At 31.2% G+C, this 26,095-nt stretch overlaps 3 protein-coding genes across 5 annotated transcripts; 1 reads left to right on the top strand and 2 right to left on the bottom strand.

Annotated features, from left to right (window-relative positions):
- The first annotated feature begins 714 nt into the window (after positions 1 to 714).
- Positions 715 to 12,604, top strand: LOC109795078 (linoleate 13S-lipoxygenase 3-1, chloroplastic). Its single transcript, XM_083071182.1, has 9 exons — positions 715 to 1,131; positions 3,622 to 3,893; positions 7,835 to 8,072; positions 9,911 to 10,198; positions 10,277 to 10,359; positions 10,546 to 10,653; positions 10,735 to 11,036; positions 11,265 to 11,531; positions 11,758 to 12,604. The coding sequence occupies exons 1-9, from the start codon at positions 750 to 752 to the stop codon at positions 12,512 to 12,514; spliced, it is 2,697 nt and encodes an 898-aa protein (XP_082927308.1). The 5' UTR covers positions 715 to 749; the 3' UTR covers positions 12,515 to 12,604.
- On the bottom strand, positions 11,608 to 15,480 carry EMB2001 (P-loop containing nucleoside triphosphate hydrolases superfamily protein). Of its 3 annotated transcripts, none has more exons than XR_003804044.2 (4): positions 14,857 to 15,480; positions 14,216 to 14,378; positions 13,622 to 14,122; positions 11,608 to 12,608 (listed from the first exon to the last, which is right to left on the bottom strand). XR_003804044.2 is itself a non-coding variant. In XM_020354482.3 (3 exons), exons 1-3 carry the CDS (start codon positions 15,339 to 15,341, stop codon positions 13,913 to 13,915), a joined length of 858 nt encoding a protein of 285 aa, XP_020210071.1. In that variant the 5' UTR covers positions 15,342 to 15,480; the 3' UTR covers positions 13,382 to 13,912. The 3 variants fall into 3 exon arrangements, 1 of the variants encoding a protein (XP_020210071.1); XR_003804045.2 differs by having other exon boundaries at positions 11,608 to 12,578; XM_020354482.3 differs by lacking the exon at positions 11,608 to 12,608 and having other exon boundaries at positions 13,382 to 14,122.
- A 1,247-nt stretch (positions 15,481 to 16,727) lies between these two features.
- LOC109795725 (strawberry notch protein (DUF616)) lies at positions 16,728 to 22,730 on the bottom strand. Its single transcript, XM_020355248.3, has 9 exons — positions 21,910 to 22,730; positions 21,274 to 21,510; positions 20,845 to 21,058; positions 20,565 to 20,674; positions 20,288 to 20,487; positions 19,802 to 19,905; positions 18,302 to 18,489; positions 18,006 to 18,205; positions 16,728 to 17,227 (listed from the first exon to the last, which is right to left on the bottom strand). Exons 1-9 carry the CDS (start codon positions 22,133 to 22,135, stop codon positions 17,006 to 17,008), a joined length of 1,701 nt encoding a protein of 566 aa, XP_020210837.1. The 5' UTR covers positions 22,136 to 22,730; the 3' UTR covers positions 16,728 to 17,005.
- Between the last annotated feature and the right edge of the window lie 3,365 nt (positions 22,731 to 26,095).

Here is a 26,095-nt window from a genome sequence, read left to right as displayed (position 1 = left end):
ACATTTTCATTAAACATTTGAGAAAAATGATTAAAATAAAGTTTTTTTTAATTATAGAAATTAAAAAATTATTGTTAAGTTTGAGAGAGAAAAATATATATATTTACTTTATATTTAAAGAATTAAAAATATATTTAAATATTAATAAAATATTTATAATTAATAAAATATATTTTAATTATTTCTAAAAATTATAATTACTTATGTGAATATATAAATTTTCCATGTACTAAAATTTTTTTGTTGGCCTAGAAACGTGATTCCTTGATACTTTTTGTTGATTAGTCGAAAAATGTACTATGTACTAAAATATCATATTTTGAGTTTTCGGTGACATGAGCACCGATTATATTTTCTAGCTATCTGTCCTTGTTATATAATTGCATCATGCCATCATTTCTCAAAATGGGGGGCACATGGAGGGCTATGGTCCCTCCATTTTTTTTAAATGTGGATTTTTTTTTGCTTTATCTAAAATTTATATAAAAGATTAATAGATAAAAGTTATTGTGTTAATTTATATTTATAAGAAAAGAAATATATATATATATATAATATAATAAATATATTAAAAAATATAAATAATAAATAAATAAATACTTTATGATATTAAAATATTTGTTAAAAAAATTATCCCTTTTAACATAATGTCATGACTCTGTCCTGACAGACATACATAATGTTTTTTTGTTTCTCTTGTATATATATAAATGTGGACAAGAAGAAGAAGGTGCTATATACCACAACACATGCAAATGTCTGCAACCAAGACTCTGATGGTCACAGAAGCTTCCATGCTTTGCAACAAATCTATCCCTTTGAATTTCCACCTTCTTAGTCTCAGCCATGCACGTAGATTTGGACTAGTGTGCTCATCGAGTAAGAATGGTGAGATGAAACTCATTAGAGTTAGGAAAAAAGGGAAGAGAATTTCACCAACCATGGTAGCTCTCAATGAGGGTGAGGTTGTGCCTGAGAAGTCCTCTACCTTGAAGCTTTCGGCTTTGGTCACTGTGAGAAATGGTAATGATGATAATAATAATATGGTGAGTAATCTTCTCACCATTTTCGGGCCTCCTAAGCAGACCCAAGGTGTTGTTCTTCAACTTGTTAGCACAGAGTTTGATCCAAGTACGTTTCTCTGTAGCTCCTTCTTTTTATTTTTGTCTGTTAATGTGAGAATTTTCATTGCAAAGTACAAGTGGAGTGTTGCTTGAGTTAAGGAGACTATGTTTGATCTAATTATTTTTTAATTTTAAAATTATCTTTAAAGCTAAAGTTTATAAGAGTTTTTTTTTTAAATAAATTATTGTTTAACAGATTTTATTTCTTTTAATCTAAAAAATAAATGATTCGAGATACATGAAGAGGACAAAAAGTGAGGAGAGGGTACGGAATGGAGAAAGAGAAAAGACAGCCTAAAAATAGGAGTGAAAAAGAAGATCACGGGTTTGAGAAAGAGAGAAGGGAAAGCATGAAAAACGAATGAAGTAAAAAATTTCATCATTTATCTTTTTTAATAAAAGTTATTTTTTTCTTCTTTCTTTATATAATTGTTTGCCAATAAGTAGGGAGAGATATACACAATTAGGAATGGCAATGGCCCGGAGCGGGTATGGGTTTCATGATACTTGTTTTTGTTCCTGCAAGTCAAATTTATTCCCGTTCCCGTATTCATACATGTCGGGTATGTAATTTTCATTCTCATCTCCGTCCCCGTCGGGTACGGGTACGTACTCATATCCGTCAATTTTTTTTATAAATATAATATTTTAAAATTATTTTTATTATATTAAAATTATAATTAAGTTATTTCTCTATCTCATATTATAACAAATAATTACACATAAAAAATATTAAAATTCTTTAATATAATTAAATTAAAAGTGGGTATTAAATTAAAAATGAGAACGGGGATGGGTACGGGTACGGGTGCGGGGCGGGTAAGTACATACCCGTACCCGTACCCGATTTAATATATCGAGTTTTACCCATACCCATATTCGTACCCGGTCAAACAGGATATTCCCCGTCAAAGTCAGGACAGGTGGGTATGGATATATTTATCATCCCTATACACAATGGCTTAGGGCTTGTCCCCTTAATTTTTTTTAGAATTTTAAAATTTTTAATATATATAATATTATTTAGATATAGTTTTATTATTATTTTGAGATTAGATAACATTTAAGTGTTCTTTTATTTTATAAAATATTTCATTTTATTTTTAGATGATTCAATAAATGAAGAGGCCAAAAAGTGGGGAGAGGGTACGGAATGGAGAAAGAGAAAAGAGAGCCTCAAAATAAGAGTGAAAAAGAAGATCAAGGGTTTGAGAAAGAGGAAAGGGAAAGTATGAAAAACGAAGTCAACAAATTTCATTTTATTTTTGCAGTTTTTATGGTGAAAATAATTGTATTTTTTTCTTTTAAAACACAAAAAATTTTAATATATTTTATTTTTAATAGTGTTTTCTTTTTATCATTCATTAGTACTATTTAAAGGCTATAAATATTTACATTTAGAAGATTTTATTATCTTTTCTTTCATGTTAATTTAATTATGAATAATTTGAGAATTAAAACTTATTTATTAACTGTTGCTAAAAAATGAGATGAACTCAATTACAAATATCTAAGAAATTAACAATTTTAGATAAATAATATGTTTAGTAAAATTAACTTATAAGCTAATTGAAAATTTATAATTTATATATATTTTTTACAATATTCATTTATAAGTTATAAGTCAGGAGTTAAAATTTTAAAAATTTATAAGTAAATTGATTGAATTAAAGTGTTTGATAAAATTAAATGATAAACTAGTTGATTAATATAAAATGATATATATTTATTTTATCTAACAATGAAAGTGAGAGAATATATAACATGTAGACAAAATCATTTCTAATTTAAAAAAGGTAAAAAAAAAAAAAAAAAAAAGAGAGAGAGGGGGATTTTAAGAAATATACAAAGATAAAAAAGGAAATAGAAGAAAAAACTAAGAAATTATTAACTTATAAGTTATAAATGACTTCAATTAGCTTATAAATAAGTTATAAACTCCTAAAATAAAAATTATGTGTCAAACAAACTTATTTTAATCAAATTAACTTAAAAATTATTTAAAACAACTTATAAATCCTCAAATCTCCTACAAAACAAACTTATTAAACTGACAAATATTTTTTCTTTTTCTAAGCATTCCTTTTAATATTCTATTTATATTTCCCCTTCTGTTTTTTTTTATAAATTATTTGTTGGTCCCAACGTATTTTGATTTCAAGTACACAATTTCAAACAAGTGGCTAAGTGAAATTTACAAAATTAAACTCAATATTGGGTTTATTAGATATATGTCAAACTTTACTTTTAGGATGGTAAGTATTATCATAATACAACATCCTACTCCTTATTCTAATTTTTAATAGTCTAGGACCATGTTCTTTAAAATTGAGTTTCTTATAAGATTTATTTTGGAATATTGGAGATCGATGTAGTACTTTCATGTTCAATTGCCATTAAAATAGTATAATCTTGGCTCTTAAAACAAAAAGTTTAATTTGTCAATATTTTAAATATATTATGTATTAACATTGGTTTTGATGTTTAATGTAAAAAGGGAGAATGGATGGAAAATTGAGCAAGAAAACAGTTTTAGAGTTATCCGAAGAGCATAAATTTGGAGGTGAGGGAAGAAGCATCTCCTACAAAGTCGATTTCATGGTGGATTCAGATTTTGGGGTTCCTGGTGCTGTTACCGTCGTCAACAACTATCACAACGAGTTCTTCTTGGAAACCATAACCGTTGCTCAAAATATTCATTTTGCTTGCAAATCTTGGGTTCAACCAAGTAAGCTTCACCCTCAGAATCGAACTTTCTTCGTCAACAAGGTAATTTATTAATAATATCATACAGCTTCTTCACCTAACCAACTAGTTCATCTAATCAATTTTAATTCACGTTAGCTTTGGATTTGCTCTATTCAAGTTGATTCATTATTCTATGACCATGTTGATAAATTAAATTAATTCACTAAATGTTTGGTACAGCAAAATATAAAAATAGATCGTGTTAGGTTAAGCTACCTAATTAGTTCTTGTTTTGTATCGCGTTATAAACATGTGTTAATTAGTTTTAATCATGTTAAAAGTGTCTCATATATTAAAGAATTTATAATGTAGAACAATCGAGATTATCTAAACAATGAAGTTTAAATAATAACACTATATTATCCAATCAAGAATAGAGTTCCTTAATTAACTGACATGTTCCATCTTTGTCTTGTATATGAAATCCACCTCATAAGAAGAAGAAATAAATAATTAACAATATTAATACTAAATTATAATTATTTTTTAAATCGGTAAGTATGCTTTATGAAAATCACTGACCCAAGACCAAATAAATTTAAAAGAAATAAATTTAAAATAACATAAATTTTAGATTAAAAATTTGTAAAAGATGAATCTATCAAAAAGACTAATTAAAAAAAAATAATTAAAAGATCAATTTTTATAACAAATTTTATTTATATGTAATACAATTAAAAAATTAAAAACAAAAAATATAATAACATTATAAAAATATAAAATAAGAAAGAAAAATAATAAATAATATAACTGAAAAACTAATTTATACTATAAATTCAAAAAGTTAACACCAAAGAAAAATTAAAACGTTTTAACAAAATATTAATATTAAACTATTTAATTATAATAAATACTATATTAAGATAAAATTTAAAAAATATAAAATAATATAATGATTAAAAAATTTATAAAAATAAATTATTAAAAATATTAAATAAAAATAAAAATAAACAAGTAATTACAATTAAAAAAAAATTAAAAGTGGGTATTGAAAAGATATGTCGTTTTTAACGGACTCAACTGAGTTTTAAATTGCATTCATTTATCACTTTGCACATGTACACTACGATAATACGATTGCGACATGCAATGCAATTATAACAAAAACATATGACCTAAATTTAAATTATTACCCTTTAACAAATGATTAATTAAACATCAAATTTCACAACATTAAATTATTTACATCTCCGTAATAATTCCTATTACATAATAAATAATTATACTCTTGTAATCATTTCAAGTCAAAGTACTGATATCATAGATTGCATTCTTAAAAAATAATGGCATTCTGTCCAATCCAATATTATAAAGAAAGTTAGTTGTCATGAATGATCCACGAATAAGAATCAGTCTCCTGTTTAAAGTAAAATAGGCCTAACATATATGGAAGAAATATTAGTATGAAACTAGTAAAATAAATGAGCTTCTCGTGCACTTACTAAAATATAAGATAATTTGTGAGATTCATTTAATAATAAATATTTTTAAATTATATATTATTAGGATATATAGGACAAATAGGTTGCTGATTGAGTTGAATTAAAAATTAACTTGACATTGTATGATCAATATAAATGTTATCCATTAAACATACTCTTATTGACTGTTTCACACGTCAACTAAATTGGTAAAATTAAACCGGAACTCACTCTTTTAATTATCTTTTCCCCCTTTATCATGGGTATTCCCTAACCCACTTGAGGCAGAAATTCATTCTACTGGTAATATTATTGTTGGGTATGGGGTCACATATGTAAATATTTTTATATTAGTATGATATTGTATTTATTTTAAATTTTATATTTTATATTTTTTTAGTCAATTTTTAAAAAATCTCATATTAATAGAGATTATATGTATTTTATTATAAATCTTTATTTTTTTTATGATCTAACGATATAAAATTTTGTTTATACCTCAACAAACTTTCTCACAAATAAAGGATCATGGTTTTAACCTCTTTTTCAGGAGAAATCTTTTTTTATTTACAAGTATGTAATGATGACTCTTAGAGTTTTAGTCACACTTGTCAGTTGTCATTAACTCATATCACCTATTGCCAAATACTCATCCAAGACTGAGTCGATCACTTGGTCAAAACTACCAATTTTGATATCACTGTTGGGCACCGGAGGTTCACACACACATATGTCTCTACATTTGTATAATATTGTCTACTTTGGACCTAAATCATTATGGTTTTATTTTTTGTCATCTTCCAAAAAGTCTCATACCACTAAATAATGTGTGTACTTTATAAACCTTTATTTCTCTACATGATTTAATGACATGAGACTTTGTTTGTACCCTAACAACTATGACTATTGTTAAATTAAAGAATTGCAAACGACAGGAGTTGAATACAAGATTTTTTGCTAAATAGATTATTCTCACAATGAACGTGCATAGTGCTACACATTTGAAAAATATACCAATTATTGTAATTAGTAAATTGAACAGAAATAAGTTATTGAATCTACAAGGACTTAAATTTATACTTGTATAATATAATTTTAGTACTAAATAGATAATTTTATGAGAATTTGAAATTGTTTGATAAGAAATATTTAAATTTAATAAAAATAAAATAACACAGTAAATTATGATGAATTTGAATTTATAAGAAGAACAATTAGAGATTGATTCACTAATTTTTCTTGTGTAAAATCTCTTAATTTTTATTCAACGTTGTAACTATACAGTTAATTTGACAGCTCACAATTATATTTAAACTTTAAATCCTTATGTGAGAAATTATAGGTTGTTTAGGAAAAATTTCTATTTCTTGATTATTTTTGTTAAACAATCTTGTATTAAGATCAAGGATCAAAAGTTGACAAATAAGATTTATCCTAATTTTTTGACAATAAATGTTATCGATGTTTAATTTAGGTCGTAATTTTAAAAGGGTTTTTCAACCTTGACTAAAAATTATGAAATCATGAAGTGATTGATCAAGGCACAACAAAAATTAAGTATAAGAATAAAATGATTAACTGAATAAATATTTTATTGAAGGAAAAACATAGAGAAATTACACAGTTTAAGTAGTTATCTCAATTTTTAACAATAAAGAACTTAACACTCATAACTAAGGATTACACAACAATAAAAAGACCCTTGAGTGATTTGTGATTATTAGAGTGACCTCACACAATCTCTCTCTAATCTCTAGAATTATACTAAGAAGAATATTGATAATTAAGAGTGAAATACAGAGATCTCTTAGAGACCCTATTTTTATAACAATTCTGATGAGTTTTTAGGTTTGATACGGTCACTTACAGCACCCATATAACTCGCTCTAAGCAAGCATGTGCATGCTTCCAAAGATACTCTCTAATTTGGTTCACTTAGAAAGTCCAAATAGCTCGCTTTGAGTGAATTAGTATAATCTTTCAGGATTATTCTCCGACTTGACTTGCTTAGAACGAGCTATTAGTCGATCTTAGTGAATTTCACTAGCTTGGAATGAGTCTTCTATGTAGCTTGGAGTGATGATTCCCTTTTAATACTTGTAGCTTTCAAATTATTTTCTCCTTGTATTATATCTCAATAAAGAAAAATATTAAAAATATTTAGTATTAAATAATTAATTCCTAAACCAAAATAAACTCTAGACTAAATTTTTTGTAACCAAAAACAAGATTTAATTAGAAGTATAAGATACATTATTAATTATTAATTGTCTAAATTGAATAAAACTTGTATGCATATTTGATAATTATTACATAATATACTTAACTTCTATGCCAACTTATTGAATTTAAATGTGATATAGTTATTGATAATACTTTTATATTAATTCACATATATTTATCAATAGAAAACAATTATAAAAATAGCAGTAAAATTAAAATTTAGAATCTTATATATTATTACCCCCAACTCTTCACTAGAATGTTGGGCAAGAAGTTTTGAGAATAAAGTGATAAACATGGTGCAAATGTACACAACAGGCTTATCTACCTAGTGAAACACCAAGTGGAGTGAAGGAGCTAAGAGAAAGGGAACTGATGCAGCTAAGAGGTGATGGTAGTGGAAGAAGGTTATCTTGGGAAAGGGTTTATGACTATGATGTGTACAATGATTTGGGTGATCCACACATGGGAGAAGAACATGCAAGGCCAACACTTGGTGGCCAATGCAACCCTTATCCCACACGTTGCCGCACCGGACGCCCACCTACTACCACCGGTCAGTTTCACTTATCACTTTTTTTTTTTTTTTTCTTTTATCACTTTTAATTAGAATTACAGTTTTATCTTATAATGTATACTTATATTTAATATGTATTTATGTATATTACGAAAATAAAATTTTAATTTTAATTAAAAAAACAACACTTATAACTAAAAACTTGTACTTAAATTTTATTCGTTTACTTTACGTTTGCTTGCCGAGTTGTTCTCACTAGAAAAAATAATCCCAAATTAAAGTACCATCATCGTTTGAATATGTATTTTATATACTATCACTATAATTTTTTACCCTTTATGTATTGCACTGATTGGTAATATTTATTCATATATAATTATTATCATGGAAGTAGTTCATTAATTTTTGTGTATATTGTTTGTTGGCCACTTTTACCCTCAATTTGTATTAAAAGATACCACACAACTAACTATTTGATCACTTTCACTTTTTTTATTTACCTCCTCCCTTTTTTTAATATTTTTATTTATATATATAGAGTTATGTCCTAAAAAAGACAATATCTAATTTTGTTAGCACATTCTTAGACCATCTAGTCATTTGATTTATTTTGCATATTTGTAACTTTTTAAATATCTTTAATAATAATATTATTATTTTTAATTAGTTCCCACGTATTAGTTACTTTTTTAAATATCCTAACATTATTTTTTAATCCGTTTCTCCCTTATGATATTATTAATACTAAAGAAAAAAGATGTACGTATGTGTCTCTATATATTATATTATTTAAAAACTATTGTTTTAAGAGAGTTAAAAAAAATTGCCTGCAATTTAAAAAGCTAACATTGAGTGAATTGTAAGAGAAAAATGAACACCAAAATATATATATATATATATATATATATACTTATTATTAGCATAGATATAAATTAGTTTACAAATTTTAAAATATAAAATAATTCTTCATATTTAGAAAGTAAATTAAAATTTAAAATAATATTCACATCGACATATAATAATAATTTATAAACAAAATATCAAGTTTTACATCTCACCAAAGAAAAAAAAAAAAGATAATGTATGCTTTTCCACTAATTTATATATAAAAAAAATAATAGAATCCTTATATATGTTGATCGATGCTAAACTAACGATCCGAAGTTAGTATTTTCTTTACACATCAAATTTATCGTAATACTTTCAATTCATGCTACAAAATTTTCACCTTCTTAAATGTAAGATTTACATATAAGATTATATGATTATTTGATTTTGTTAGTGATTTTTTTTTTTTTTGTTTTTGAATAAATTTCTCTGTGAAATGTAAATCCATGTAAAAATAAGAAAATAGGGAGAGAAAAAAATCAAAATTTATCTATAAATACATATTAAGTGTTGGATTGCAGAGTTTTACACTAAAGATCACTCGATTTATGAATATTGAGTAAATTATATAAGTTAAGTAAATACTACATCATAATTCAAAACCTTAATATATTAAGTATGTAAGTCTTTCTTACTTATATACTATTTAATATATCCAACTTTAACTAATGTAAAACTTACTTCACACTTGAATTTTAAATTAAAATTTAACCAACCAAATCTAGAATCTATTTGACTAATAACTTAAAAGAGTTTTGAAAAGCTTTTTTGTTTGGTTAAAAATAAAAAGTATTTTGAATTTCTTAAGAATACTTCTAAGTTTATTTTCAAACAGACTTGTAAATTTAAAATAAGTAGTGTTGAATTTACCAAAAGAGAAAAATAAGCAAAGGCACATAGCATGGACAAAAGTACCAAGCGAGGGAGTTGATAGTTACATGCATGCTTCTCTTTACGTTGTTTTCATCTTCACATGCAAACATGGACAGATACGAAAGCAGAGTCACGACCGAGAGAATCAGAGTTAATATACGTTCCTAGAGATGAAGAATTGGGGGACATAAAGAAAGAAACTATAGATCAAGGAAAATTGATGGCTATCCTTCGGAATATTATGCCTGCGTTTACAGATAAAATCTTGGGCAACGAGGGAGTTTTCAACATTGATCACTTTATTAAAGACTCAGGCCAATCTGAACCCTTGTCATGGAATCTGTTCAAATTTGGAGGTGCCATTCAAGAATTTTTTAAATTCGACCCTCCAAAAGTATTTTCAAGTAAGTTAAATTAAAGTCTCTCATTGCTTATTATCAAATGAATTTTCTACAACTCGAGTGAAGTGGAATGATTTTCAGGGGAAAAATCACATTTCATACAAGATGATGAACTTGGACGTCAAGTTCTTGCTGCGTTCCCTCTAAGTATTGAAAGGCTAAAGGTAATTATAATAATGACCCCATATTAGGGATAAACTTTTCCCATTTTTAACATGTCTTCTAATTAAAGTGCATAACTTAATTTATTACATTTTTCATTTTCTCTTTAATGGAAAAGTTAATTTAAATAGGGTCATAGTTAAAACCAGCTTTATGTTCTTTCATTAATTTTGTCACTTTGCCTATAGGTTTTCCCACCCGAGAGCAAATTGGATCCCTCAAAATATGGTTCAGTAGAATCAGCATTGAAAGAAGAACACATCATAGACCACCTTGAAGGAATGTCAATACAACAGGTACAGAAAATTGGTCCTCTTTCCTAAAGATAAGTTCCATGGAAATGTTTAATAATGTTGTTATCTGCTTTTAAAATATAGGTGTTGGAAAATAACAAGTTGTTTGTACTGGACTATCACGATGTTTACCTTCCATTCCTGCATGGGATTAATGCACTTGAGGAGCGCAAAGCTTATGCAACCACCACAATTTTCTTCCTCACCAAAATGGGAACACTGAAGCCCATTGCCATCCAGCTTGCACTCCCAACGGAGAATCCAAACACTTCATCAAAGCAAATTCTCACCCCTCCCAAAGATGCCACCTCCAAATGGCTCTGGCAACTTGCCAAAGCACATGTTTGCTCTAATGATGCTGGTGTTCATACACTTGTACACCATTGGTAAGATATGTATTTTATTTGGATAATACTTGGATGCAATGCAATTTATTATTAGGCGTTTTCTACATTATTTAAACTCGATGTTAAATATTGAGTTGAACTAACAAGTTGGTAGTTTGAGTGAACTGAAGTCGATTTGTTAAGTAAAGTCTTAGATATGATACATCTATTCTATAAAATAAGTGATAGAAATGAACGTGATGACATTGTTATCTTATAATTGAACAGGTTAAGAATACATGCTTGCATGGAACCATTAATAATTGCAGCTCATCGTCAACTGAGTGTGATGCATCCTATATTCAAGCTTTTGCATCCCCATATGCGATACACACTCAAGACAAATGCAATATCGCGTCAGACACTCATCAATGCTGAAGGTACCATTGAGATAGACCACACTCTAGGGAGATACTGCATGCAATTTAGCTCTGCTGTCTATAAAGATTGGTGGCGGTTTGACATGGAAGGTTTTCCTGCTGACCTCATTAGAAGGTAAACAAGATTCATTTCGCTAATAAAACTTCACATTATTCTTTGATTTAGAGAGCATTTCTATCTTGCTGTGTAATTCTGTTATATATTGATGAAAAGAAGTAGTTCATAAATTTGTTTCAATACATTGCATATAAATTAGATTGTGCAATAATGGACCTACTTTTACAACCTTTATGTATGCTAGACATTGACGATGAGATCTAATAATTTTTTTCTTATATAGGGGTTTAGCGGTTCCAGATACAACCCAACCACATGGCATTAGACTACTTATTGAAGACTACCCTTATGCAGCCGATGGACTTCTCATATGGTTCAGCATAGAGAAGTTGGTCCAAACATATGTGAACCATTACTATAGAAACTCCATTGCCATTTCTTCTGACAATGAACTCCAATCTTGGTACAGAGAATTCATCAATCTTGGACACCCTGATCATAAAAATGCTAGTTGGTGGCCTGAACTTGCCAACCCTGAGGATCTCATCTCCATTCTCACCACTGTTATTTGGAATGTTTCAGCACAGCATGCTGTCTTGAACTTTGGTCAATACCCTTATGGAGGGTATGTTCCAATTCGTCCACCACTAATGAGAAAACTAATTCCCAAGGAGGAGGATCCTGAGTACACAGATTTTGTCAAGGATCCACAGAGATATTTCTTGTCATCACTGCCAAGTTTATTTCAGGCATCAAAGTTCATGGCTGTGACCAACATTGGCTCTGCACACTCACCTGATGAGGAATATATAGGAGACATAAAGGATTTGTCTTCTTGGGTGGGGGAGCCTGAGATCATTGATGCATTCAATCAATTTTCAATGGACATGAAAAGTATTGAGATGGAGATTGGGAGAAGAAATGCTGATCCAAAACTTAGAAACAGATGTGGCGTTGACGTTTTACCATATGAACTTCTTATACCAAGCTCAGGCATTGGGGCAACAGGACGAGGGGTGCCAAATAGTGTTACAGCATAATAGTTCAATATGTGGACAAACCAACAACTGAATCAAATCAATTGTCTGTTATTCTTCACCTTAGCTGGATTAAAATGGATTCCACATTCAGTCCCTGGAAAACACAATAAAAAAGAAAATACAAAAAGGAATAATGCAACCTATGCAGGCTTGAAATCATTTGCATGTGTGTAATGAGTAGCATTAAGATTTGAAAGTTAAGCCATTCCTTTCTAGTTAACTATAATGTGTACAAACTTGATACATTGGACCAGAGTAAACTGTAAAAATAAAACTCAAAATGTGTATTAAAAAGCAATATTCTTAATTAGGAATATGGTTGTTGTGTTCAGGAGGATATATGATTGTTGTGTTCAGGAGAATATGTAGGACTATTTTCGTATTCAGCAACTATCACGGTGATCAAAAGCATCAAGAGCAACCTAACAAACTTATTCATCATAACTAAAACCAATTTGTTTTCTTTATTTTTTTAAGTAACTTCATGCTTAAAATGCAACTAAAAAAATTTGCCTAGTGCTATATACTCTACTTTGCTAGATTAGAGAAGTAAATTAACAAGTATTATCATGAGTTTCACATTGGGCAGAATAAGAAGCCCAATATGATAATTAATTCACAAGGCTCCCATCTAATGAGGTAGTCTTTTAGATTGGACACCTCCCGTATGTTTAATTTAACAATTATACTCTACATATTCTCCATTATTGGAGTATATATAACCATGTTCAACCAAAAGAGACTAACACGGGGCACTTCCGCACAAGTAACAATACCAAACTTTGGACAAACTGAAATGTTAATAATCTAGGGAGAAAGGGACGAGCAACAAACATGCGTTCTCATAAAACTTAATCTGAAAACCAATAGAGGAATAATGACACTTCCGCAACATTATTTATCTCGGCCTCAAAAAATACATCAAAACATCTATAACGATTACATTTTGCGAAAGGCGCATTTTGCTCCAGAAAATCTTAAATAAAAGCCAAACCAAAGGTAGGCCAAAACATGTATTCCGACAATCACAAATAAATAAAGCCAGAACAAAACCTGAAAACCATATAGCCCTGTTGAAAGCATACAACATTACAGTGATGTTTTTACCTCCATTTGCATAAAATGTCAGCATTAGCCTTAATACTTGGCGGCAGTATATGGGAATTCAGTATCCAGAAACAACTCAAGCTTGATTCTCATGTAAGAGATATATCTGGTTGCAGTTCAATAAGAACAAAGATCCTTATGAAAGATCCAGATGAAACATTGTGAGCACCAAACCCATAGCTTTTTCGCATGATTCTTCTGTATCGTTGCATCTTTTATAATTTCAACTTTGCTCCTGCATGGTGTGTTTTTTCTTAGATAGTCACATCTTGCTTAACTTTAGCTTTTCTCCTACTGGTCCCAGTAGTTTCTTAGCTGAGACATATGCAAGAGAAGCTCATCTCTGCCAAGTCCAGTGACACTACTGGTCATAATCCATGGGGGATGTTGCTTGTAGTGTTGTCTGATTAACTCCTGAAAATCCCTTATGTTCTCATCAGGCCGTTTCCCCTTTGCCACCTTCATTTTGTCGCATTTTGTGAAAACAAAAGTGATTGGTATCTGCAATTCACACAAGTTTCAATGGAATTTAGACTTGTTTCAGTACCTTGACAACACTACTTTAGGGACTGAATATAAAACAAATCATCATACATTATTGCGTCCAAGCCAATTTGCACAATCCAAATCAATCTTTTGAGGTGGAACACTTGCATCGATGAGAAGCAAGACAGCCACCAGAGTACTTCTGTTCAAAAAGTACCCTTTTGTGAAGGAAGACCAATCTGTCTTAGAAGCTTCAGGTGCTTTCGCGAAGCTGCATAAAAAAATAGTGTTTCATGTGATTAGTTAACAGTCTAAATCCACTCCAATACAGGGGGAGTTGGAAATACAAGGAAGAAAATCAATTAAGAAAACATAGATAAAGCCTGAAAATTGGGAAATACAGGTAAACATATTAACATACAACATTGTTGCTAAGCATTTTAAAAGAATATTAATTGTTTATATTATTAAAAACCTCAAGAAACCTGAAAAGCAAGGAGGATCCCTATGTCCTGCATCAATCAGTATTATCAAGCAAATATCAAATTAGAAGACCTCTCCCAACACGGATACAAGTGTACAGTTTCAAGATTTAATAAAAACTACATTTCCTTATAGTTTGTATTCCCAATGCCATTGAGACATTAATGCAACGCTAGGATTTGCAACCGAGACATTGAAACACTAGCGAGTTATGTTTTAACGTTTCAATTCTAAAAAGAAAGGGAATTAGCGAGTAACTGACTGACCCATAACCAGGCAAGTCAACAAGGTACCAACTTTTGTTGACCAAGAAGTGATTGATGAGCTGGGTCTTCCCTGGCTTCTTAGAAGTGAGAGCAATCTCCTTCTTGCGAACGAGGGAATTGATGAGGGAGGACTTGCCGACGTTGGAGCGACCGAGAACGGCGAATTCGGGTCGGTCATCCCTGGGGCAGTCCTTGGCGCGGGCGCTGCTCTTCACGAACTGGACCTCCTTGATCCGGGAATCGCCGGCGTAGGGTCCGACGGCGATGTTGGAGCAGGGGAGGAGCATGGAGTCGTTAACCTCGTGGGGTTCGACGCCCGGAGGGATGAAGAGCTGCGTCTTGGAGGCGGCGGCGGAATGGGAAAGTGAGTGTCGGAAAGAGAGGAGAAAGGGTGTTTTGGGAACGGAGAGGGACGAAGAGAAAGTGAGTGTGTGAGTGAGAGTGAGGGAAGATGAGAGTGAGAGCTTCAACACTCCGCTTCTCATTCTTCTTAGCTTTGGATTTGGATTGGGGAGTAGGGTTCGTTCGTGAGTTGTTTTGGTGGCTCTACTTTTTCTATATGCATAATCCGGGGATTTGCTTTTGTAGTAAGGGTGCAAATAAATTGACCAGGGTCTATTTGGAAAATTTTAAATTAAAATAAGATTGAGAAATGTTGTGCAAAGTGTGATCAACAATGGTGTATTTATAGCATTTTACATTATCAAATTTTGTGATATTTCAATTTTAAAAAATATGAATTTGACTACAGCAGAACCAGCGTAAAAGGAAAAAAAAAAAAATCAATTTGATACTTGCAAAGAGTTAATTTTTTATGTGTAAAGGATAAAATTTGATAACATTAGCTATATCAAAAATAAATTTTGAAAAAAATGCATGATTTCACTTCTCCTCAATAAAGCTCACCTAAATTAGCTTTCAAGATAAACTTTTTATTTAATTATATTTAGTTTTGAAGACTTTAGACACTATAGTGTCTTGATCAAAAGATAAATTTTAAATTTGTTTCACTGACATGGCTAAATTAAAGCCATAAAGGTGTCAAAAATCATGTTTCAAATTTCTTTCTAGACAGTTAATCTCCCTAACTTGACCAATTAATAAATCTGCGTGATCCTCTGTTGTTACCTCACCAAAAAGAATTGATCATGTGTTGAATTTCATCACTAAAAGAAATGAGCAACAGGAATGTACTCATAATATGTCAAGATCGCTTGAGCCACAACTTTGACAAGAACTTCATTTCTAACTCGTGAAAGATGCTTACCAAATTCTATCTTGCAAGTAATTAAACCTTGTTTTCTTCTTTCTACCAATCATAGATGGCAAGACTAAGTACTTTTCCCTATTCCTAGACATTCAGAGACTCCTAAAATAGAAGTTATGGTGTTCTTGATCTCGTTATTTGTGTTCATGCTAAAAAATATTTATTTATCAAATTTATTAATTGTCCTAAGGCCTTTTCATAAGTAGCCATGATGTCTCTCATGACTAAACTTTCCTTCTCTGCCTTGAAAAGAATAAAACAATCAACAACAAAAAGGTGTATGAGGGTGAGGCCCCTTCCTCCTCCTCATTCACATTTGCACAACGCCACTTCTCCTTTTCTTCCCTTGATCTTGCACTTCGTATGATGGATAGTCTCAAAAACTATGATAGCATTATCATCAGTAGATTTTGTTGGATACTCTCAAAAACTATCATAGCATTATTATCAATAGATTTTGTTTTCCACAAACGTTGACTACTCCAGACCTACAACTCAAGGGCATGCAAATATAAAAATATTTAAATACATATAAAAAATTTATAATTATTTTATAATTTTTAAATAGTTTCTTACTAATATATATGTATATATATAACATATATTTATATGAAACAAAAATATTAAAATATATTAAAAAATTGTAGATTGTAATCTTATCATCCGTGCAGCAGGAGGGTTATTACACTAGTTTTACTATATACAGTAAAAAATGAACAAAAATGGACAATTGCAGATAGTAAAAAGAATGACGGCGTCTATGTGAAAACAATACAACACTTGTCATGCACATTTTCCCTCCAGCTCTGCAACGAATGATATTTTGTTGGTGGAATTCAAAAGTAAAAAATCAATAAAAATGTAATCACCCAAACAAAACTTTTAATTTGGTTCCATATCTCTACTTCCGGCGACAACTTTGCGGTGGCGCCGTGATCCAGCTTTTCTATCTCTTCCGCGCTTTCCGGGGCCTTTTCTAGTGGGTGAGCTTCCAACCTTTTCCAGTGATGTTTCAAGCACGGGCAATGGAGGAGGAGGAGGAGGATAAGGTGGAGGCGGTGAATCTGGTGGTGCCAAGCGCAGCAATAGATCCCTGTGGTATTTCTGTAACCAGCCAAAAATACAGTACGGTAAGGTTAACCAGAGAGAAAAGTAACAATGAAATTTCATGGCTTGTCTAGTAAAACAAATGTAATTATCAAATGAAATAGGTCATATCCTCCCCCAACCAATCTAAAGTTTAGATTTTAAAAAGATAAAACTAATACATTTTTTAATAGCTATTCTTTTAATTTCTTCTTGCCAACTGAATATCATATCCCACTTCTACTTGAGTATGAATAACCGAACACGTTGAATTTGCAGCAGATTTAAATTTTAAGTGAACAACAAAACATTGTTAAATTTAAAACTTTTGTGTATGACTTTTAAAACATTCATACAAAGATATATATTTAAACATAAATTTAACCAATGTTTTTTCATACACACAAAATTTCAGTCCGCTGCAAATTGAATCATGAATATGACAAAAAATACAAATCTTTTAAAATTCTAATTCAATACACCCTATGAGGAACAAAGAAAACAATGAAACAGAAAGATAGAACGGGTTTATTTCTAAAAATGTAAACGGGTAATCATCAATTAATATGGAAAATGTTACTATCATTGTTACATTTGCTTTATAAAGAGTGCGCATATGCATGTGCACATCTTTATTGCATTACTAAATGTTTTAACTGTTCAAAATCATGCACATGTACGTGCTCATCTTTATTGCATTACTAAATGTTTGTCTGTTCAAAATGAACTTGTACCTTCAGGAAATGAAAGCAACGGAAAGTTTTAGTCAGATGTTGAAATAAGATAAAATAGTTACCTGAACCACAAAGTTCCGTCTTTCACAATCCAAGAACATGTTAAAATGAAAATCTACCCTCGACAAAATTTTGTCCCTGACAGTTGAGAAACTAATCTGGTCCCTTGAAGTGAATCGGTCAACTTCATTGAACCAAAGACAAGTGAAGAGGTTGCTAATAGGAACATGCTCTCGTACTATCACACATCCTTCAGGAACATCTGCAACTCAGGTATGAAATTTGAAGTTTGAGAAGAAGTTTTAAATATATAAAATGGAACAGGTGCAGATAAATAAAAGAAGGCAATTTCATCTACCACTTATAAGAGGAAGTTTGGCCTCTGTATATGGGGTCAATCCCTCTCTCTTGTAAAACTCGATCTGAAAGTCGATAGAGGAGTTATCATACTTTCCAGCAATTTTATTTGCCTCAGCCTCAACAAATACATCAAAGCGTCTATAATGCTTTGATATTGCAAAAGTTACATTCTTCCTCCACAAAAATCTAAATGAGGGAGACGAGTAGTTTAGGCGTTAAAACATGTATTATGGCAAGACAAAGCAAAAAATATAGCTAGTAAAAAGTCACAGAACATAAGTATGAAATTTTACCCCAAATTAATTACATTTTGGTACATTCTCCAGATTAACATACAAATATAATATTCCAGTTAAACTCAAGCTTGAGTTTCATAGAAGAGATACAGTATGTGTGTAATTGTGCTTATTTTATTAGTGCTCAAAGAAGGGTATATCCACCCTTGAGTTTGTGAGTTATGATCACAATGCAATTCAAGTTGAAACGAGAGTGGATATACCCTTACTTGTATACTTTAAGAGACAAACTCACTTTCAAAGAGCTTTTCCATAACTGACAACTCAATTTATGCTAGCCCTAGACAAGCACTAATGTTGGAGAAATGTCTATTTGAAGAAATACCTACACCAGATGACAATAATTATCCTGATTTATACTAAGCAGAGGCAGAGATCAAGACTTCTGATCCATTCTTATCTACAGAATGTATTGATTTTTCTAGCTAGTAATCGTGGGCTTCTAGTCTCTATGATACCACACCTCTGTAGCCCCCAAAACAAACAACTTTAATCAGTCATAGATGGTATTTTGGGACCTGCAGGCAGGCATGCCATGCAGACTAGGAGAGAAGTTTGGGAAGGAAAATGACTCACATGTAGGAAGCTCTATTGAACTACAGTTTCTTTTATTTTGCTTTTCTTTTGGTTATTCTTAGAGGACTTCTTATTCTCCTTTTGTGTTCCCAACTTTCTCATTAAAAAGAATGTGCAAGGCAAAGAGCTTTTTGGCTAGACCTCATTTGTTTTCTAAGAAAACTTGTAACTACTCTCAGGACATCATCTATAGACAATCTAAAGGGACTTTGTGTCAAGATAGATTAAGATGTCACTTTGGGAAGAAAAGAAATTTTGTACTTGGACTTCAAGAATTTCGATGTTAAGAAATAATCAGAGAAAGATATTTATGGAGAAACAAGCACATGATATGGAAACATGTGAGTTGCACCTTATATCTTGGAGGACAAATCATATACTGGATTGTGAAGACAATATTAGTATATAGACTTATAGAGCAATGTGACACACAGCAAAACTACATGAATAACCAATCTAGTTAAAGCAAGAGATGCATACCGACAAATATCAAACTCTTATCACCTAAACCATACAACAAACTATAAAACTAATCACAGGACTGAAAAAGAATATTTACAACACTTAGAATGAATAACTATAGTGGAATATTATAAACAGTACCAAAGAGATTAGCCAGAATATACCTTTCAAGAATTTGATATGGATCCACAACAAGCTCAAGCTTCCCATCAAGCCATATAGAATAACGAGCATTTGGAACCAATCTATGCAACAAAAGCTTTGGAATCTGTGGAAAAGGTAATGGTACATAAAGTACTACTTAAGGAATGAGAAAACACATCAGCGCCTACGCAAAATTTTGAGTTTTTTCAATTCATACATAGGAATATAGGATCTAGTCAATATTAGGAGGTCTATTGATCTAAGCTTTCCCCTCCCCCTTCTGCGTATTGAGCACAAATCAGTATGGAAGTATTAACCCTCAAAAGGTAGAATACATAAAGATGAAACCACAGTCAAACAATATTACTTTTCCACAGCAATGAACAGATCATAAAGAACCAGATAGTTATTTAAAAAGAAATATTTCAGTGACAAAAATGGCTAATAAACTGTATGCTAATTTCTATTTCAGTCATGATAGTGCCAGTCAAATATGCAATACTGACCTTTCCTGTCCGTCTTGCATCTGAGTAAGGAAGATTATGAGCAACAATAATTCTCCATAAACCAATCTTCTTGCTGATTCCCAGCTTGCCAGAACTACTCAGATATTTTTCTGTTTCTTCATCTACAAACATGAGGAAGCATACAGTCTTCCTCGAATAGTCACTAACATTTTGTGGCTCATTTATCTCATCAAAGTTTCCTGAACAATAAATTTGACTGTCAATCAATTACAAGCTTATAAACAAGTAAATAAATGCAGAATCAAGTAATACAGACCAAATATGGCTGATGCAACAACCACTCCATTGCACTGCTCCATTTCAAAAAGATCAGCATCATCAATGTCAAATCCAGTGTTGCGGCCAGGTTTAATTCCTTTTACAAATCTGATTGGTATACACATTCATCAATGAAGATGGAGAATGGATTCATGTCAGTAAAAGGATATAAGAATGATTTACTACTAGCACAGGAAACCATAACCACAAAGAACATCCGTCGGTGGGTATAAAGATGTAACTTATAAGGGAAACATTCAACAAAAACCAAAACATACCCACAGTGCACATTCATTGACTCTTTTATATCAAAAGAATCATTTCTCTGCTTCAATGTAGGATATCCACCAAAGTCCGAACCACCGAATTCTCCATCTCTACTTAAATTTTCTTCATAGACATATGTTAAATTCCTAAGGATCGGTGAAGGTGAGGGCAACATTGGCATCAGTCCAATGGCTTCTTCGACAGGAAGGTAACACACCGGGCATGCTAAAACATAAACAAACCCGAATATTCAGGAGAAACACCATGCACATTAAGCAGTCTAAAATATATCCCCGTATCCTCCATGCAGTCATGAATCACAACTTCAAATAAGTAATTGATATATGCAGGTATGATGGCAACTATCGCAAATTATAAGTGACAAATTGTGTATCACAAGAAAGACATCTTAGGCAGCAAAATAATAAGCTAAAACTTACGACGTGGCCCTGTACGCTTTTTATCAGCAGGTGGGGGAGGGAGTGTGAAGCTATTACACGGATGCCCTGGAGCAAGATGGTAGCCCAAAAAATAGCCAGGTGGCGGAGGGGGTAATGCAAGATTTGTAGTTAAGCCCATTGCATTTGTCGTAGAGATCTCAGATGTAGAATCACTTGTAGACACGCTTTCGTTAACATTAATGGTTGATGCAGTGTTTCCTTCCTGAGAATCTTCACCTGAAAGCAAGCAACACCACAAGCATCATGCTATGTTCAAATTAAGACAAAACCCAAAGGACAGATGTAAATAACAACTCACACCAGATTCCAGTAAACTCAGTTAAGCCAAACAAAAGAACTAGAGAACAATGGCATATCACCGGTTGAAAAACACAACCCAAAATAATGAAACAATTCTGAAAGCTCGAATTGTTCAGGGCATTCTCAGACACTAAATGTGGGAGAATGTGGACACATCCCCAAGCGAGAATTCAAGCCTTATTTGGCAGATACAACCAACATTGGTGCTGGAATTGTAACATAATACTTAATGCAATCACATAATGAGAATTCAGCACAGTGAGCATAAATAAATGAAGGGAAGGAATAAAAGGAGAATGAGAGAAATACAGCAACCTTTTCCAACATACAAAACCCAGATGAAAACTGCAGCAGAGATGAGACAGAGGAAGAGCATTCCGACCTTCTTGCGGCCAACAAACTTGCAGATCCAAAGGAACGACCTCTCTTTCTCCTTCTCCTTGAGCATCTTTGAAGCCTTGCGTGCAGTGCCGTTCTGTACCTGTTTATCCAAAGACCCATAACTTCCAGAACGAATTCCAATACCCAATGGAGCAGACATTTATGCCCCTCTCATTCCTCACCCTTCTCTTTCTCTCCACCCAGATCAAGCATTCATCGACACACCTCACCAATTCCCAATGCACTCTCACCAATCCCACTCTCACTCCCAACTCAACAATGGAAAAAATCAAATAAATAATAATATCAATATTAACAGCAAAACAAATTGATTTCTCTTTCTGGGTATTCAAGATCCCGAAATTACAGTAAGAGCAAAGCCAAATGAAACTTGCGCTTCCTGAAAAATCAACTGAAATACGGTTATATTACACTGAAAACAGAAACTGGGTCCCGAGAAAAACTCTCCCTTTCCTCCAAAAATGGGGATGAATCTAGGGTTTCTGATTGGCCCTGTAGGGTTTTCTGAAATCCGAGAGTTGGAAGAAATGCAGGATCGCAATATTTCAAGTTGTAAAAAAAATTAATTTTGCGTTGATCTGGAAGTGAGGATGATGATCTGAGTCAGAGAAAAATTTTCATTGAATATTATTTATACGAGGGGAAATTACCTTATTGGTGAATAAAATTTAAGAAAAAGAAAGAAAGCATGGAGCATGGTAATTTGTGAATTGTGTGAATGCCAGTGTGCACATTGTATTTGTCTCTTCAGACACTCGTGCCTCACTAATTATGACGTGGAAAATTTGCATAGCTTCTCTCTATATCTAATTACTACCTAAGATTAATTAATATCGTTAATGCTGCTCTATTATTGTATTAATTAAACCAAAAAGTATCTGAAATCTCGGGATAATAACTTTAATTTAATTTTTTTGTCGGTCTTCTATTGGCCAAATCCTCCACAGCCATCATGTTTTGCCTCTCCCTAGTCCCTATTGACGTGGTGATTGATCAACTGATTGATGCTATTGCTACGATACTTCAAATTGTGTCAAGTTAAGACAGTGAATTTTATGGTGGTTGGAGACAAATTTCTTGTAAGAACAAATTTGCTCAAAATTTGGCATAGAACCAGAATGCTGTAGTAACATGGGGATTAGCTCCACTTATTTATACGAAATTGTAGATAACCGAGGCCCATCTCAGTTACATCGTTGTATAATTGCTATCTATTATTATTGTTAATTTTCTTTTATAGAACGACCACCTAGTTAGAATTTTGTGTAAATTATTCTAATACATAACAAGGTTAAGGGATATTTTTTTAATTATGATATTCATGTAAAATATTTATTAATTTTGTCAAAAATTATTTTTTACTAAAATTTTGATTGATCATATATTTAATAAAAAGAATTAATTTTTTTTTATTTATGAGACTTGAATTTAAGACCTTATTTAATAAAATCGAACCTTTTCTTAATTGAATTTAAACATACATTAAGTTATAATATGAAAATAACACATGATAAATGTTTAAATTATTTGACAATTTTTTACCTCATATTATTTGGTAAACAATAGATAACACAAACAAATAAAGTTAATTTTACTACATTACAATTTTTTTTTTAATATTCATTGTAGTTTTTGTTATAGGTTAAAAGAAAGTTATGGTCCTTTATATAAAACATTTTACAATTTATATAAACTATTAATTTTATTTTTCATCTCTTGATAAATTACCAATTACGAACACGATGGTCACGTATTGTCGTTTTGATGCCTTCCCAAGGATGTCCACTCTCTTTCTCTACTAGCCAGTGAACAACAATGGAACAAAAAATTCTAAGGGAACGACAATGCTTATAGAACCACATTTTCGTAGAGCAATCCATGACAAAATTGAATATAGATTATAGAAGGAATTGGTAGAGACAGTGATTTCCATGGTGTTGGATCGTGAATTGTTGATGAGATAAGTGATTTTCCCAATCTTGATGATTGATCCATTAATTCATGGCTTGATTAAAAATAACAGAGTCACTGATATCGTATCAAGATTAGAGTCTTATTTGAATCTGTCATTGATATCGTATCAAGATTAAAGTCTTATTTGAAATTACCAAAAAAATTATGTAATTATTATTCTAATCCATGATTTTATATCAGAATAATAAAGAAACTCAATTTTTGTGACAAAGAATCAAAACTTCTTCCTCTAAATCATAATCACGTTTTTCGTCATATTTTAAATTAAGAGAAATATTAGCAACACATTCTTTTTAATTGGTTAAATTTTATTGAATAACACAAAATTTAGTGGGTCTCATACCCTTTTTAATAACACACCCTCTCTCTCCTAATTTTGTAGTTTTCAATAAATTATAACTAATAAAAATGTGTGTTAAGAGAAGTGTGTTAAATTGTATTTTGTTAGCACTCTTCTCTAAATTAAATCACAAAGATCTTTATCAAACTCATTTATGAAAGACATTATCCCTCTAATACCATATTAGAAATCTATGATGAAGACATTTGAGAGAAAATACAAAAAATACCAACTTATTGTGACCATATATCATAAAGCTCAAAATAAAACAAACAAATATCATAAAAAATCACTCTAATTGATTGAAAAATATGTTGAATATGCACATGGTATTCTTATTTACAATAAGTAATGAGCATTATCAACGAGTAACTAACTATATCAACTATCAAAATTTGTTGAAATACAAACTAACTTTAATAGAATTTTAGTCTCCAAATAAAGATGGTGTCAAAGGTCATTATTTTTTTAGAGTCATTTTCATATTCCAACTTTGTAGGTTATGCTTTGAGCAAGTACATGACAGGTTTATAATAGTTGAGCTTGAACATTAAGAACAATGAGGTGGAGTAAAAATTGTGGCGAACCTAAAATTTTCTTTCATGGCTGATTAGGGAGTTTTATGGTGGCAACCTTTGATAATGTTGCAACTCATAAACTTGGGGGTGGATGGAAATACTTATAAACGAATATCCCATTAATTGAAATAGAATTAAATTTAAAGTTCAAATCTTATAAATAAAAGAACATAGATAAGCATGACAACGGGGCGGGGCGGGGCGGAGGCAGGTTTTACGTTTCCTACCCCTCTTGCACCTGCCTCAGATACCCGCTGAGGTAAAATTTGGGTACCCATCCCTGCCTCTGGCAGGGTTCAGGTTTCCCTGCCCCACCCCCGCTCCTATTTTTTTTTCTTTTAAATAAATATGAACAAATTTTAAAAAAAAATAAAAGAAAAGTAAAATAATATAAATTTTTACATATAAATATTTTTAATTTTAGTTTATATATATATATATATATATATATATAATTTTTTAATTATATTATTAAGCGGGGTGGAGGTGGGGACAGGGACGGAGAGGGTATTAACATCCCTATCTCCGCCTCCCGTCCCCGATTTTATCAATTGGAAAAAACCCGAACTCGATAAACACGATTTTTCTCTATCTAAATGGGCGGGTTCGAGTGGGTATTCACAGGATGAGTTAGATTGTTATGCCTAAACATAAATATGAAAAAGTTTTTTTTACTGAAACTGATCTCTCACATTCTATCACAAAGAACAAAAGAAAATATGCTTATGTTAATTAGTATATCTAAGAAACACTAAAAAGTAAATACATTGTTCTAGAATTTAGAATTAGAATCAAATTATTATATGACTAATCTATGAGATTGTGAGCATGGAAGCAAACAGAATTCTAAGATGGAACGGTAGCATTGAGCAATTTGTTGTTATTATCCCTCAAAAGGAGAAGTGGTTTCTATTTTAATATCCATGTATTTCTTTTTCGGGGAATCTTTCAAACCAAAGTTATTAGCATGTAAAATGATTTCAGCCGTGGTTTTGAAATACGATTTTGAAGATCTTGGAACCAAAAGAGTGGCAGTGACAGTTGGTCCAAGTAAAGTGCATAATCTTTTCTTTCCTTTTGTGTGAAAGGTGGCATTATCTTTATTTACCTTTGGAACATCAAACATGGACATTATCATTGTTTCTTTGCCAAATTGGTGAAACTCATTGTCCATAATATTGCTTCCTCAATTAAGCAGACTTCTTTC

Source organism: Cajanus cajan, chromosome 3 (genome assembly GCF_000230855.2).
Source record: "Cajanus cajan strain Asha chromosome 3, NIPB_CcT2T_4, whole genome shotgun sequence".
Lineage (NCBI taxonomy): Eukaryota > Viridiplantae > Streptophyta > Magnoliopsida > Fabales > Fabaceae > Cajanus > Cajanus cajan.
Note: the sequence above shows the minus strand (reverse complement) of the source record. Positions and strands in the feature narration are given on the sequence as shown.

What these genes read in the sequence shown, in the direction of transcription:
- LOC109795078 (XM_083071182.1), top strand. Translation starts at nt 750, where the DNA reads ATGCAAATGTCTGCAACCAAGACTCTGATGGTCACAGAAGCTTCCATG. An exon ending in ACGCCCACCTACTACCACCG is followed by an intron (nt 8,073 to 9,910) that starts GTCAGTTTCACT and finishes AAACATGGACAG; the next exon opens with ATACGAAAGCAGAGTCACGA. An exon ending in CCCTCCAAAAGTATTTTCAA is followed by an intron (nt 10,199 to 10,276) that starts GTAAGTTAAATT and finishes AATGATTTTCAG; the next exon opens with GGGAAAAATCACATTTCATA.
- EMB2001 (XM_020354482.3), bottom strand. Translation starts at nt 15,341, where the DNA reads ATGAGAAGCGGAGTGTTGAAGCTCTCACTCTCATCTTCCCTCACTCTC. An exon ending in GTTGACTTGCCTGGTTATGG is followed by an intron (nt 14,379 to 14,856) that starts GTCAGTCAGTTA and finishes TTTTTTATGCAG; the next exon opens with CTTCGCGAAAGCACCTGAAG. An exon ending in ATTGGCTTGGACGCAATAAT is followed by an intron (nt 14,123 to 14,215) that starts GTATGATGATTT and finishes TGTGAATTGCAG; the next exon opens with ATACCAATCACTTTTGTTTT.
- LOC109795725 (XM_020355248.3), bottom strand. Translation starts at nt 22,135, where the DNA reads ATGTCTGCTCCATTGGGTATTGGAATTCGTTCTGGAAGTTATGGGTCT. An exon ending in GGTTTTGTATGTTGGAAAAG is followed by an intron (nt 21,511 to 21,909) that starts GTTGCTGTATTT and finishes GCTTGCTTTCAG; the next exon opens with GTGAAGATTCTCAGGAAGGA. An exon ending in ATGCAAGACGGACAGGAAAG is followed by an intron (nt 19,906 to 20,287) that starts GTCAGTATTGCA and finishes CCTTTTCCACAG; the next exon opens with ATTCCAAAGCTTTTGTTGCA.